General features: G+C 38.9%; 1 protein-coding gene across 1 annotated transcript; it reads left to right on the top strand.

Moving 5' to 3' along the window:
* Positions 1-4,948: 4,948 nt before the first annotated feature.
* On the top strand, positions 4,949-8,468 carry LOC105386586. Its single transcript, XM_038117498.2, has 3 exons — positions 4,949-5,689; positions 5,973-6,203; positions 7,607-8,468. The coding sequence occupies exons 1-3, from the start codon at positions 5,240-5,242 to the stop codon at positions 7,748-7,750; spliced, it is 825 nt and encodes a 274-aa protein (XP_037973426.2). The 5' UTR covers positions 4,949-5,239; the 3' UTR covers positions 7,751-8,468.
* The last annotated feature ends 6,851 nt before the right edge of the window (positions 8,469-15,319 follow it).

Below are 15,319 nucleotides of genomic sequence, written 5' to 3'. Positions count from 1 at the left end.
CTCCCTTACGTGGCTCTCTCGAATGTAGCATTTATACTTACATATCCCCTTAGTTTCAGCTCAACCAGCCTAGCTCCCGTGTAAAGTAAACATTAGGGCATGCAATACCGGAACAATTTTCAATACCGGTATTGAGTTCCGGTATCACAACTCAATACCGGGATCCCGGTATTAAAACCGGTATTAGACTTCCTTGTCATAAATGGCATATACTGTGTTTAAAGGTCGTATACGTCAAAATAAAACAATAAAATGCAATCATATTCTGTATTTTATTTTAGATTTTTACGAGAATTAAGTTTTAGAGTTTAAATTTTAGAATAAATTATTTTTTTATATCCGGTGTCGGTGTACGCATGGTCAACAGTAGATTTCTAGCAGCCGAAAACTGCATTTAGCGGTTGGGAACCAGTGCGCTTTCACAGTATATAGGAACACAAGGCTAACTAAATCTTAATCACTTTATTTATAGCCTAAAAAAGTTCGATTCCGGTATTACTTCAATACCGGTATTAACTTTCAATACCGGTATTGAAAAAAGCGGGAATTTTGTCCGGAATACCGGTATTACGGATACCGGTATTGCGGTGTTGCATGCCCTAGTAAACATGCAGCAAGCCTGGATGTTGTAAAACTTCTAAATTAAAGGCTGAGGAGATCAATCTCAGATGTATCTAGGTAAGTATACGGAGATAATCTCGAACGAAATTTGATAATAGATCCGGATTTGGTGAGTTTTTGATCTTATAATGTGGACTTATATACGTACATATCGTAGAAATTTATTACGAAATTCCTCATTTGGTCCTCAAAACTAAATCTGAATATGGATAGCTGGTGTGAGCTGCCGTTGCTGACGGTACAGGGGCGTGGCAGAGTGCGCTCGCCGACACTCGGCTCTGCTCATTATTTAGATATTAATCCACCCTCACCCTACGACTGTCTATTATCGAAGGTACAGCAGTACAACTACCGACTACTTAATGTAAATAATTTTTTTTACCTATAATGTAATGTAATGGTAATAATTATTTTAAATTAATTTTCTTTATTAGGAAAGCAGCTGTTAATGTCTTTTATTAGAATATTACGCGTATACACTTACCTTATGTTAACTCACATAAAAAGCTAAGAAAGAGGCATGAACTCAAGAAATCACTACGAAATTAATCTTAAGTTACGTAAGGTACATTAAAGGGGAACTAGGTATAGTGATCACAAAATCTATCACTATCTCCATCACGGTACAATGTTATCAATGGTTAATATGAGTTAAGAGGACAACTAAACTGCACGTATAAGTATATTTATAACAAGCTTTCCCGCGAGCTTCGCTTCGCTATAAAAAGTTTTCCTGTGGAAACTCCGCTATAAAAAGTAGCCTATGTGTTAATCCTAGGTGTCAGCCAAATCCATACCAGATTTCATTTGAATCGGTTAAGTCGTTTTGACATGAAGAAGTCCTTAGATACTCACAAACTTTCGCCTTTGTAATATTAGTAAGATGTGTCGCAATTTTAATTCTGCCCGTTTTACATTTGGCGTCCCGAAGTCACCATATCGCACGATGCACGATATACAATAGGTTTTTATTGTGTCTGATTAATGGGGATTCTACCGGTTAATTATGATAAAGGAGAACGGCAGTGGGCGTACCGCCTTTTTTTTGGAGCGTTTCAGAACCATGTTTTCACCATTTATTAATACAGTGTTGATAAGGTATTTTCAGTAATTACAATATTTTTAGAAGTCGGGGGAAAAGAAAAAATTATAAATGAAGAATATTTAAATCTAAGGATAATGGAACGTAAAAACAAACATATAGAGAACGGAACGTAACAACAGTGGTGCCAGACCTCGGAATATTACCAGCAAATCCGAGCAAAAAAGTAATCGAATAGAAATATCGATACATTCTTAAATACAAAAGATATTTTATTTATCAATAAATTACATGTTCTGGTACTATTTGTGCCAAAACTAGTACATTTGGTTTATAAAATATCATTATATTTAAGTCTTGAAGACTTTTATCCATAGTAAACCATTTTCTTTTTCTCTTTATTCGATTCACTATAATCGATATTTTTTGAATATTTAAATCTAATAACACTGAATCTTGCTTGTCAATCTTGTCATAGTAGTTGTTATTTCATTTTCCATTACCTAACCTAATTATTTAATATTTTGAATACCGCTGAAACTGCTGAAGATATAGAACAAATGTGACAAAGGGGAGAACCAGACCCGGTTCCTGTTCCACCTCCCCGGCAGGCTCCCGTCCCACTTCTTCATCAGTAACCTGCAGAAGCAGCACAACAAGAACACGCAAAATCCTGACAATATTTTCTATGAACCATAGGATGATAAATACCTAAGTCAAATATGAGAAGAGCAACTGCGTTCTGCAGTTCGAATCCCGGCGCTGACATGTACCAATGTGTTCTTTGAATTTAATTAAAATGTATACCATCACACTTACAGTGAAGGAAACCTGCATACCTATCTAGATTTAGCACATCTAGAGAGCCAGGTGCAGGTACTTACACCCCAACAGAGAATAGAATAGAGTAGGTAATAGGAACATAAAATTCCTAAAGTTGATTCCAGGCAAATTATGTTATGTAAATAAAACAATGATCTTTTAAACAGTATATTTTATTTCATTACATTACTCGCCAAATGCATACCCATATAGTAGAACCTTTACATATAGCATTTCGAAATGGCATAGCAGATCCCTGTTGCGGAATGGCAATTTAAAACTTCAGAAGTTGGATAAGTATAACATTATTCCATGATGAAAGTAGTAGCCTGATCTAGTCGATAATATTAATAAAATTATTTTATTTATTATGTACGTTGCACGTCCCGTATTTATTTAAACGTAAACATATAACTTGATATACCTAACATAATAATATTATTATCAAATTATTATTCACGTTGTTCGTCTTATGTTGTTCAAGTGTTGACATGGTGTTGACGTTTAGTTGTTGACATCACATTTTTTTATCATTTCAATTTTTCTGCTCTGGTTTGTCAATTTTTATCATTATACTGAGATCCAACCTAGACATTTATGTCGTAAATCACAGAGTACCTACTTGGCATAAACATTACTTCACTTGACGTTCCATTCTTCCTGTAGTTATGAATGTTTACGTTCCATTGCGATTACATTTTAAAGATTCTTTTTTTCCGTTTTTCTCTTTTCTCCCAGCTTCTAAAAATCTAGTAATTAATTGACTTGTGTACCTGTACAGTGTCTCTCTAATCATGGTACTTTCATTACGGAACCCGTCATTTCCATAGTGGTACAAAACGTCCTTAGAACCCTGCCTTTGTCCTTTAAGTATGATATTAAATCACAAAACATCAAATCTATCAAGACAAGAAATTTACCGAAGAGATATTGTAGCTCTTAGGTAGATTTCTGGCTAAGTTGAAAAAAATGTGGGGCTTGGCCCAGCAGTGAGACAATAAAATATATTAAGTATTAAAAAAATATAATATAAACAATATGACTATATGTATAGAAAATTAACTATGTAAGTCCGTACTTTAATGCTGTACCTTCATATAAATTCCCGTTCCCGACACTTTCATCACGAAGCGGCGAGATCAACATTTTAATTAATTTATGACAGAAACTGACTTTCAAATTAGAAGTAAGTATAGGCTGTCGTTATCCCTTCAGTCCTAGTGAAGTTCATATTCTTTTATTATTGGAAAACAAATTTGGTACCTATCTTAAAATAAAGATGCGCGTTAGGGTGCAGTGCCGTATCACCATAATCCTAATCCTAACTAATATTATAAATGCGAAAGTAACTGTGTCTATCTGTCTGTCTGTCTGTCTGTCTGTCTGTCTGTCTGTCTGTCTGTCTGTTACTCTTTCACACCAAAACTACTAAACAGATTTGAATGAAATTTGGTATACATACGGTCTAGACCCTGGGAAAGAACATAGGCTACTTTTTATCCCGGAATTCCCACGGGAAAACTTTTTAAGGCGAAGCGAAGCGCGCGGGAACAGCTATATATTATATTATTGTACAGAGGGTTCATTTTTATTTCAATTGGTAAAGGCTGAAGGTTACTTCAAAGAATCGTTCCGCAAACATCACACCATATTATTATGTACCTACTTAACCATAAATATTAATGATCATATTGTGTAAAAAAATATAAGTAATAAAAAAGTTTTCTACTTGGTTTCAATCTTCGACCATAAGGTTTCAATATGCTGCCTGCTGCTCTTTTATATTACTTATGTAGGTACTTAACTATACCTATAACTATCTATTATATTTTAAAAACTTATTTTTAGTTATGAATCTTTTCACATAATATAATAAACTCACTCTCTTCCATCCAAAGCTTGTTTGGTAGACATTGATCTAAGCAATAAGGCCGTCTCGTTTACTGTTTTATTTTTGTATTTGATGTGCTTGGTGCAAATAAAGTGTATTGTATAAGTGTACTTACAGTCTTACATAGTATAAAATTTACAATCGTTAACCAGCGCGGCAGCTTCAAACTTTTAACTGCATTATTCGAAGTGCGAATCCCATCGACACTTCACTACTTCACGCCAATTAACACCGGCACTTATTCGACTTTCGGAGAGACCGGCACTTTTAATTAGGTACATCATCCAATGCTTCTCTCTAAATGAATGAAATGAAAACCGGATGAAGATAAACTGCGTTGTATTTCAAGATGTTGAAAATGTCGTTGCGTCAGACAAGCAGGAATTTGAGAATCATTAGATTTTTACGAGAGTCATCAACTCATCATCTAAAAAGTCTCAGGCCCCGCGATTTCTCGTTAATAGCTTCAATCGGAAATATAAAAGTAGACAAAGCAAATATTGCTGCAATATATTTACTTTACTAACTGTCTAGTAGGATATCTACTTAAATAACTAACAAAGATTCTTTGTAAACCAACGCCTCACTAATAAGAGCTAATGCTGTTATGCTATTTAGCGCTTACAATTAGCAAGTGCAACCTTGGTGCAATGCGTTGCAAGAGTTAAATATGTCTGGAAATGGCAACAGCGCAACAGCGCACACCGTACGGGAAAGGTCGTTTTGCGACGTTGCCGCTCTATGCATACACAAGCCGAGACGGCTGACAGCGCTCTCGGTCTCGCGGCCGCCGCTCTCCCCCTCCGGCCCCAGTCTCGCGAGAGCGTGTTCGAGAGCTACACGTTGTTTGTTTGTACATCGCAATGGATTCCGATTCGCGTGAATCGTTCACAACAAAGGAAGAACCCGAGTCCGACAATGAAAGTCAGTCAACTCCGAGAACATATCCAAAGAAGAATTGGGATTCAGAGAGCATATTCAGACTGATAGAAATAATGAAAACAGAATGTAAAGAATTATGGGATGTGAAACACCCGTTGAATAAGGACCGAGTGTCGAGAACATCGAAGCAGGAATACTTGGCACGAACGTTCGAGACGAGCTGCGAGGAAATAAGTAGGAAGATACACAATTTGAGGTCGCAGTTTAATAATGAGTTGCGGAAGATAAAGCGGCGGCGAGTGGCGCTGGGGGACGGGGTGGAGGAGTGCGGGGGCGGCGGGGGGAGCAGCTGGGAGTACTTCGAGGCGCTCTCGTTCCTGCTGCCGCCGCCCTCGGCCGACCCGCTCGACATCGACGGGGTTAATCTGGCGGTGAGTCACGTGGCAAGTCCGCCGGCCGGTCGCGAGCCAATCGTTTCTTTGTGTTTATCTGTCCGTTTAACGCGATAAGTATTATTCAGAACAGTAATAGCGATCTAATCCTATTTGAAGTGCCAGCACGTGTTGGTGTTCGATAATATTTGGCATGAATGGTTATGAGGTGCGATCGAATAATAATATATGAGATTTATAGGGAAGGTTTTGGCAGACGATAAGCAATCGTAAATAGATTTAAACCCATAGAATAATAAACTGACACCTCTCTTCCCTCTAGCTGGCAGAGTTCCAAGCGAACGAAGAAGTGGAGTTCAGCGCGGCCGCCCGGGCTGCGTCCAAGATCCCGCCGCTGACGCCGGGCGGTCCTGGGCGGAAGACCTCCACGTCCACCCCCCGCCAGGCCGCCGCGCCGCCGCCCGTGCCGGCGCACGCGCATCCCATGCTGTGGCCTGAAGAGTCCTCGCCACGGATCCGGCCGCTGAGCACTATTAGTAATGATGAGTGTCAGGTAAGATTAAGATGAACGTTGATAGATAACTCTTTTTACACGTCGAAATTACTAACAGGAGATCAGAGAGGAACAAAAATATAATTTATGCATGGCTTAACCCTAGAGTAGTCGCGCCTTTTTGTGTGACGCGAGTGCTCGCGTGGGGAGCATTTTGCCGCCCATATTAAAATGTATTTTTTGGATACTTAATAATTACGATATCTTATAAATGTATATAATTTGAATAAAATGAATCATATGGTATTAGAAAACGTAATATTTATAGTTTTAATATTATAATTATTCACTATATGAGCTATCGTTCATGCTTTGGGAAAATTTCTGATCTTTTAGGTATAAATGCGTCTTAAGCCACACAAAATCAACAAATCTCAAAATTATTTAAAAAATTAGAAGTTATTGTCGTCTCCAGCATTTATTTCAGCAATACAATCCTGAAACATGAACATAAAGTGTTCGTTGCACAGTAACTTTCTTCATGTATTGCACCCTTTTTTGACCTGCTATTTTTCTTATATGGACATAGTTATAGGCATGTACCCTCTCTTCTTTAGGGTGTTTTTTGTTGGTTCGGTGGTACAAAACGGGAGATTTGTACCACCGGACCAACAAAAAACACTTATGTACTGTCCATATGTAAGATTTTATTGTTATACGTGGTGTAGTTATGGGCAGAGCTATTTCTTTCAGGTAAATTCTTCGTAAAATTAACTGGTTAGTAAATTAACAAAGTTATATCGTAAATCGAATGTAAACTGAAATAGATACATACCTACATTACATTTACATTATTATTACCAAAAAACACTGAAAAACTTATAATATTTCATAAAAATTGTAAAGAAAATAACTTTAATTTTACTGACGCGAGTGCTCGCGCAGTGAGCATTTTGCCGCCCCGTGCGACACACTCTCTTCAATTCTCTCTTCCTGCTGTAACCTGTGCACTGAATTTCTCCAAATTTACGTTACATGTAGGAGAGGACCGAGAGGGCAGCTACATAGGCGCTGGACCCTGAGGAGTGCATAGTTCACAAAATATTAAACATTCTTTACTGAGCGCGGCAAAATGCTCATAGCGCGAGCACTCTAGGGTTAAAATTGGCCTTATTACTAAAAGTAATCTCTTTCAGACTAACTCGACGGAGATAAAGTGTGTCGAGTGTAGAATGAGTGAGCGATGAAGAAAGTTCCACCCACAAATACCAACACCCAAAGTCCCCAATCCTTTCTCAGGCTCCGATAGCACAGCGTCTTTCATATTAGACATTTAAGACCATAACTACCAAAGACCAAACATTTCATTTCAAAAATCAGTAAGTAAGAGCAATTCGCCACACACCTAATTCACCTTTAAAAATCTGTAAACGTCAAACTTACAAAAAATTTACCCTTCGCAGATCTTCGGCGACTTCGTGGCCTCAGAACTGCGCACCCTCCGCTCGGACGAGTCCCGCAAGCAGCTGAAGCGGCTGATCCAGAAGGCGATCCTGCACGTGGGCGAGCTGGAGGACGTCAACATGATCCCGGCACAGAGACTCTAGCGGTGTCTGCTGGAGACTTCATTGTACTAGGGAGTTCTAGAACTTTCTGCGGCCGCTTCACAGGTTCGATGAATACGGCGCTGTCATTGGTGGAAGTGGAACGCGCATTAAACAAGTTCGAAGTATCGAAGAACTCGTGTTGCGATCGCTTATGTGATTGGAGAACTAGAGTTCTAGAACATTCAAATCCTAGTACAGCTGAAGCGGCTGATCCAGAAGGCGATCCTGCACGTGGGCGAGCTGGAGGACGTCAACATGATCCCGGCGCAGAGACTGTAGTGGTGTCTGCTGGGGTCTCTGGGGACTTCATTGTACTAGAAAGTTCTGGAACATTCTGTTTTGATAGGAGGAGTTTTAAGAAGAACGGAGAGGTTGTTTTATGGATAACAAAAGATAAATAGATGTAGCGGTGCCTGCTGCAGTCTCTGGAGACTTCATTGTACTAGAGTTCTAGAACTTTCTGCGGCCGCTACATGGGTTCGTTATCGTAATCGATAAACAAGTTTAATGCGCGTTCCTCATATCCAAAAATGATGGCTTTAAAATTTCTCCAATTAAAACAGAAAGTTCTAGAACTCTAGTACAGTAAAGTCTCCAGAGACTGCAGCAGGCACCGCTAGAGTGGTGCTGTCATTCTCTTTAACAAAATCATCGACCTTCTCCAATGAAAACAGAAGACTATAACGAAACCGTGTAGCGGTCGCTGGTGTGATTGAATAAAGTTTTAAGTATTGATAACAAAAGAGGATAGAATGTTTGTGTATTATATATTTTATTGTTATGTCGATGATATTGTAAAAGAGAAAATGTGAATGAGAGAGGTGTTGAAAATGTTGTAGCTGTAAAATACTTTCATAATTATGTACTTACTTATACCTTTGAAAATAAAGGTATTTATTCTTACTGCTTCATCTTAATTATTTTTATTACATTTGTAGGTTTCCATCAGAAGTAGGTAGTCATAAACCAAAAACAGTTCAAGCTGTGATACGAAATTAATGATGTAACATTAACAACAAAGCCATTAATCGAAAACCACTTCCGGTGAGGAAAATAATTGCTCGGAAACCAATTTTCGTGCAACAAAAGTTCAATAAGTGTCAAGCGGTATGTCACCAGACCCTTTGTTGTTATTGATTGTGCCCTTATGGTTGAAAATAAATAACTAGTTACAGGCACCACCGATTCAACTGGTACTAAAGTAGAAATTCCCATATTAATAACTTCGTAGCCCCCAAAGAGCGAAGGACGCAGGTGCTTTATTAAAAAGGCCACGGGTTGTCAGCAGTATGGAATATTGGAAGTTATTACAATAGGGGTAGGGTAGGTTTTGGGGTTAAAGTTCAGTTATTTGCGTTGTAGTTGTCTTGTTTGAAGGGTCGTGTATAATTTTTGAATTTGTGAGTTTTATCAATATTTCAAAATTGAGGTGTAGTATAAGTATTTTTCGATTAAATCTGACAAAAAACATTACCCTCCTCCTTCGGCAGTCGGGTAAAAAGATCAAATACTTACAATAAAATTATAAGTTGATAAACAGTAAGAAAGTAGGAATAATCTGTCTCCATAAATAGTTAATTATTCCCCTAAAGGGGTAACACCAGAAGACATTATACCTACGGACGATGGCCGCCCCCACGCCATTGTTTTCTTATTACGCGCATTAACCGGGTTCACTCTAGCTTACGAAAAACGTCAACTTAAGTTTCAGAGCGCTGCTGTGCTTACCAACACTATCTTGTTGCATCAAACCTAGCGATTGCATGACAGCTGCTCTCTTTCCTTCGTTAAATTTCGTTAGTGACCGTCTATACAGGCGAGAGAATCGCGACTAGTTACGTATAATCATGTAAGTAATAAGTACTATAGAGCTTCCACTTTGCTATTGTTAGGGACGTTCCGATACCACCAAAGTATCGATACCTACTCATTCGATAGTATTGCAAAAATACAATAGCCTATTGTATTTTTGACGTTTCCTTATGTCTGGTAAGTAAAGTTGGTTTTCCTTTGCAGTCGTCAAATATGTATGGGATTTCGAATGCCTAAAAACCAACAATATAATGCACAGAGTGTAGTACTTATTACTTCCATGCGTATAATAATATTGCCGTGTGGAGACACCCTCTATCAGAGTAAGTATATAAAGAAATGCGTGGGACGAAGATACTATCGTCGTCTTCTATTTTCGACTTTCGTCGCGATTTCCTCGCCTGTGGAGACGACCCCGTAAGGTAGAGTAGCCCTCCAAGCACCCACTGCTAATTACAATCTTTTGTTTGTTTGCTTTCGGCTTACAGCCTTTTAGGGTTAATGTGAGGACGGGTCGCCTTTTTTGGTGATTTTGAATGTAAATGTGTTCTTGTTAGATAGAACCCGCAAGTTAGGGACTGTTGAAAGAGGCGAACAAACACTTTAGATTCTTAAACCTTTTTTACGCTGAACCAGTAATATTGCATTCTTTATAAGTAGGTACTTACCTAGTATAAAGATTACTAGCAAGTACTTACCTACTTTACTTTTAAAGACATCTCGTAAATTAAATTTTCTTTTTACCGAAACAACCAAGAGAATGTCGAGACGAGATAATACACGAGTTATTGTAAAAAAGATAAACTCAAGCATTTAGTTCAGAATACTTCAGAAAGACAATGCAAATACTTCAGAAAGGACTCTGGGGGACGACGAATTTTCAAAAGTTCAAAATGACCTCCATGCGTCACTCCCTCCGGCTAAGTATACCAATTTTGCAACACCTGTATAAGTAAGTACCTACCAGATAATTATTACAAACCTAACATGATAAAGTAAGTCATGACAGAGAATAGTAAACATGGGAACTGAGGATCGGATGCCACAGCAGATGAAACGATTAAGAACAAACATTCATATACCGACGGATGCTTGAGACAGGAAACAGTTAAATAGGCTATGAGATTGCGCTAATCGATACACTGACATAAATATGCAAGCTATTCGAAGCTATAAAACAAACTGTACTAGCTATTCCAATCCTAACTTAAATGCGAAAGTAACTGTGTCTGTCTGTCTGTCTGTTACTCTTTCACGCCAAAACTACTCAAAGGAATTGAATGAAATTTGGTATACATACGGTCTAGACCCTAAGAAAGAAAATAGGCTACTTTTTATCCCGGAATTCCCACGGGTAAACTTTTTAAGGCGAAGCGAAGCTCGCGAGAACTGCTAGTTGTTTATAAGTATAGGAAAAATTGTAAGATTTTACGGTGGCTGATAATTTTGCTATATTAGAACATACAGTATATTATAGAGACTATGGATTTCCACGTGCCACAATCCTGACATACATAGTAAGTACCAACTTCTTTCGGTTCCTCCACATTCATAAGTCTCTTCATCTTCATACACACTCGTCGGTTTCAGAAACTGCTTATTTTTCTATTCTAGAATGGCGGACTATTTAAAATATTAGAACATCATTATTACCAACCAATTATCGCCAAAAAAACTTACGGAAATCTAGATATAGGAGGCCCTTAGCAAGTAATGGTGGCCACAACCAGACACTATAGATAGGTCTTACTCATGTCAAAATTATAGGTCTGGCTTAAATTAGCCTGGCACTTACACCCGAGGGAAAACTATTACATACCATGATGATACACATGGAAATACACGATACAAACCAAAGAATGCTACCGCACAAACATATTGAAGTAGCAAATCAGATCGCGGCAACTGTGGGATCACTTTAGCTTACAGAAAACGAAATTTCGAAGCGTTGCTGCGGTACCACGGCTCTATCTTATTGCATTAAACGTACTAATTGTACGATACTACTCGTTCGTTCGCTTTTTGTATAACTGTAGTAACCCTACTGGTAGTCTCCGGCACGTAGAGTATTCCTGTCTCTTTCAGCCAGATATCAGCGTCTCCCTCGCACGGGCAACGACCTGGTTGCCGGACCATAAGCATGCTAAATTGGGGATTGCTCCTCAAGTTTTCATTTCACAAGATTTTTTACCGGCTCGAAAATAAAGGTTATGTAGGTTGGGTATGTTGGCAAAGAATATGAAAAACCGCTCAAGAGTGGTAAGGGTCGCGCACTAAGTATTCCGAGAGTAGCACCGCGGATTCTTTATTATGGATTTCAGGAAAAAAAATAGTAAAGAATCGTGGTTGTAGTGTAGGTAAGTAATTAAGTTAAGTATGTGTTTCATATTTCATCTCACTTTATGCACATATTCACTGCTAATAAAGACATACTGCACACTACAGACACTTTATAACTTCATACCTAACTACTTAAATATTTACTAGTGCGCTTGGAGCTCATACTATAGATAGACACATCACAAACATACCTAATACACTCACGAGCAATGAAAAAGTTCGTGTTACAATAGCACCAAATTACTTCAAAACTAAAAAATACTATACTGTATTCATTCTTATTTGGCACAAAAGGTAAACAATCTTTGTGTGTCTTTTTAACTATAATACTATTAAACAAATCAACTACAGGCAAAATAAATGGTTTAATTACGAAATCAATCATTTTTGCTTGTAAGTATTTCATTTGTCATTAAGTGTGTTTTATTTTATAACTTAGTTTTTAAATTAATTCAAATAAAAAGACACTCGGGTAGGAAAACATCACACAAAAATAAAATTGTAAATTATAAAGTGGAACTTTTTCATAGCTCGTGAATGTATTATGATGAAGTTATTAAGCACAATTTATGTATGTACCTATAATTAGACACAAAAGTTATACTTAAAATAGTGACTACGCGGTAAAGAAAGCCATGCACATCCCAAGTCAACCGAGAGGAAGAGGACGACCACCAGCAACATGGTGGTCCTATATCGAGAAGGAGATGAAAGCCCAAAACCTGACCACATCTACAACCTGGGATCGAATATACGAGCAGGCCCGACCCCGGCTGAACTGGGAAGAGGGCAGGAGAAAGAAAGAAAGTCCGTAGTCCAGCTAGCTTCAGTGATCGTAAAGTGATCATTGAAGTTAATCAACACATGGTACTTCAGCCATTGGATGGGTGACCGATTTTAATTTCTTGTTTTCTGGACGCTACGCCGTGGGTCCCAGTAGCAGTTTCGGCAGCAGACGTTAAGCCTAGTCCGAGGCCTTCGGGCTTAAAAACAGCTGATAGTCGGGTTTCCCATTTTCCCGACACAACTCTCTCAGTACAAGCTTGCTTGTGTTGGGGTCCACAAACCCGCACTAGGCCAGCCATGGTTGACTAGGCTGACTAGGCCTAAACCCTTCCTTCATTGGAAGGAGACCCGTGCCCCAGCAGTGGGGATGTGATGGGTCCAAGTGAGATATGATATGCATATGCATAAACAAAGAAGATATAGAATATAAAAAATAGAAGGTTGCCGTTCCAACTATCGAAGATGTGCAAGAATATGTCTACCTCGGGCAGACTATTCGGCTAGGCAGAAGCAACTTCGACAAGGAGGCTGCAAGGCGCATCCAACTGGGTTGGGCTGCATTCGGGAAACTTCGTCACATATTCTCCTCGGCCATTCCTCAGAGCCTGAAGACAAAAGTGCCTCCTGCCAGTGATGACATATGGTGCAGAGACGTGGACACTGACGGTAGGACTGGTCCACCGATTTAAAGTCGCTCAGCGTGCTATGGAGAGAGCTATGCTTGGGGTTTCTCTGATGGATCGTATCAGAAATGAGGTTATCCGTCAGAGGACTAAGGTTACCGCCATAGCTGTCAAAATATGCAAGCTGAAGTGCCAGTGGGCTGGTCATATCTGCCGAAGAAACGATAACCGTTGGGGTAGACGAGTTCTCGAGTGGAGACCACGAACAGGCAAACGCAGCGTGGGACGCCCTCCTGCCCGCTGGACTGACGACCTTAGGCGGGTGGCGGGTAGTGGATGAGGAAGGCCGAGGACCGATTGTTGTGGCGCTCCTTGGGAGAGACCTATGTCCAGCAGTGGATGATTATTGGCTGATGATGATGATATCTGTCGAAATAATATAGTTAAATCCCGATGAAAGATAACATAAAATGTTCACAGTTGCAGAAATAAACTAGCACTTTAAAGGCTACTGAGGAATTCATACTAAATAATAAATAAACGTTATTTTTTAACTTTTATGATTTATATGATGTACTTAAGTAGACATTAAATGTGAGAAATAGGTATCACCAATAACATACTTATTGACATGAAACCCAATTTCGTTTTAAATAGGTACTGGTGCTATTGTTTATTATCAGTAAACTCCTATTTACAAAGGTCTTTCATCAGTCTTCCTCCATCGCTGCCGACCACTTTCTGTCCACCACCGAGATGAATGGCTTAAAAAATAATTGTTATTTTAAAAGAGGGTTAAGTAGGTACCAGGTTGTTGTGGTGGTGGTGATACGGTAGCTAAACAACTTTGTTCAACGACTGGTGGACTTTATGAGAAAAAATCGTTTAACTTTACTGGAGATTTTATTCGAATAAGTTTTTCATTTCCTTGAGCTGTAGAAGTTGTGAAGACTGCCATAATAAAACCAAAAGTAATGTCCCTGAATCACTCTCTTACGCAATTTAGACTTTTTTAATTTTGTTTTCATTCTTAGATCTACGGTCACACAGCGATCGTTCTGTTGCGTTACTTTTGTTCGAGCCCCGTCATCCGCGACCATTTGTGAAACGTTCCGGTCGACACGACACTCCGTCCCTGTCTCTCCTATACCGTTCCACATTCACCCATCTCCCTCCCTCAGCCCCGGTTCTTTTGTGAAAGAGATTAGGGGACTTCAACGTCTTTGAGAATGGAGCAGATGTTTGATCGTCAACTGTTTGTTCTTGGCTTCCAAAGTTTTGGATGGCAAAGATCCCGGATTAGCAAACTTTGACTTGAGGTTTATTATTGAGCCGTCTATGAATGCCATAGCGCTACTTTAAAAGAGATTCGATTTCGTGACAGGAATTTAATTAAAAACATTGTTTTCGACTGAGCTTACGTCGTCAATTTAAAAATGTATGGGAAAGCTTTTGGTAAATATTCCCGGATTTCGTCTGAATTTAGGGACTGGCAATAAATCACTCAAGATTTAGTGTGAGTACGCCTACCCGCTGTCACTCCCCTCTGTGTTGGTGCATCAGCTATATTGAGACAATATCGGAGAAACTAAGAAACATATCAGCATACCGATTTAAGTATTTACTTATCTGAATCTGAATACTTGCTCTTAGAAATTACTCAAATTACCATTATACTTAAGTATACCTGCATGATTATGAAATTATAGGTAAGTAAGGACTCATCAATGAAATTTCAATTAAAATAAAGTCACTACCATTTACCATACCATCAACATTAAATTACAAAACATCAAAATCCGGTATAACCAAATTGTACAATACATTCAGAAACCAAAATCCCTACCTATGTACAAACAAACAACGGTGACATTCCGATCACTTCCCCAGTAACTAGTGTCGCAGCTCGCGCGATCTCTTGGCGAGCCGTGCTCTCCTGGTAGATGTCACCAGCGCGGCGCTGAATCAATATGGCTGGTCGGTCGCTAGGACCCGTACTTTTTTTTAT

The sequence above is a fragment of the Plutella xylostella genome, chromosome 10 (assembly GCF_932276165.1).
Source record: "Plutella xylostella chromosome 10, ilPluXylo3.1, whole genome shotgun sequence".
NCBI lineage: Eukaryota > Metazoa > Arthropoda > Insecta > Lepidoptera > Plutellidae > Plutella > Plutella xylostella.
The sequence above is the reverse complement of the archived record's forward strand: the minus strand, read 5'-3'. Positions and strand labels throughout refer to the sequence as shown.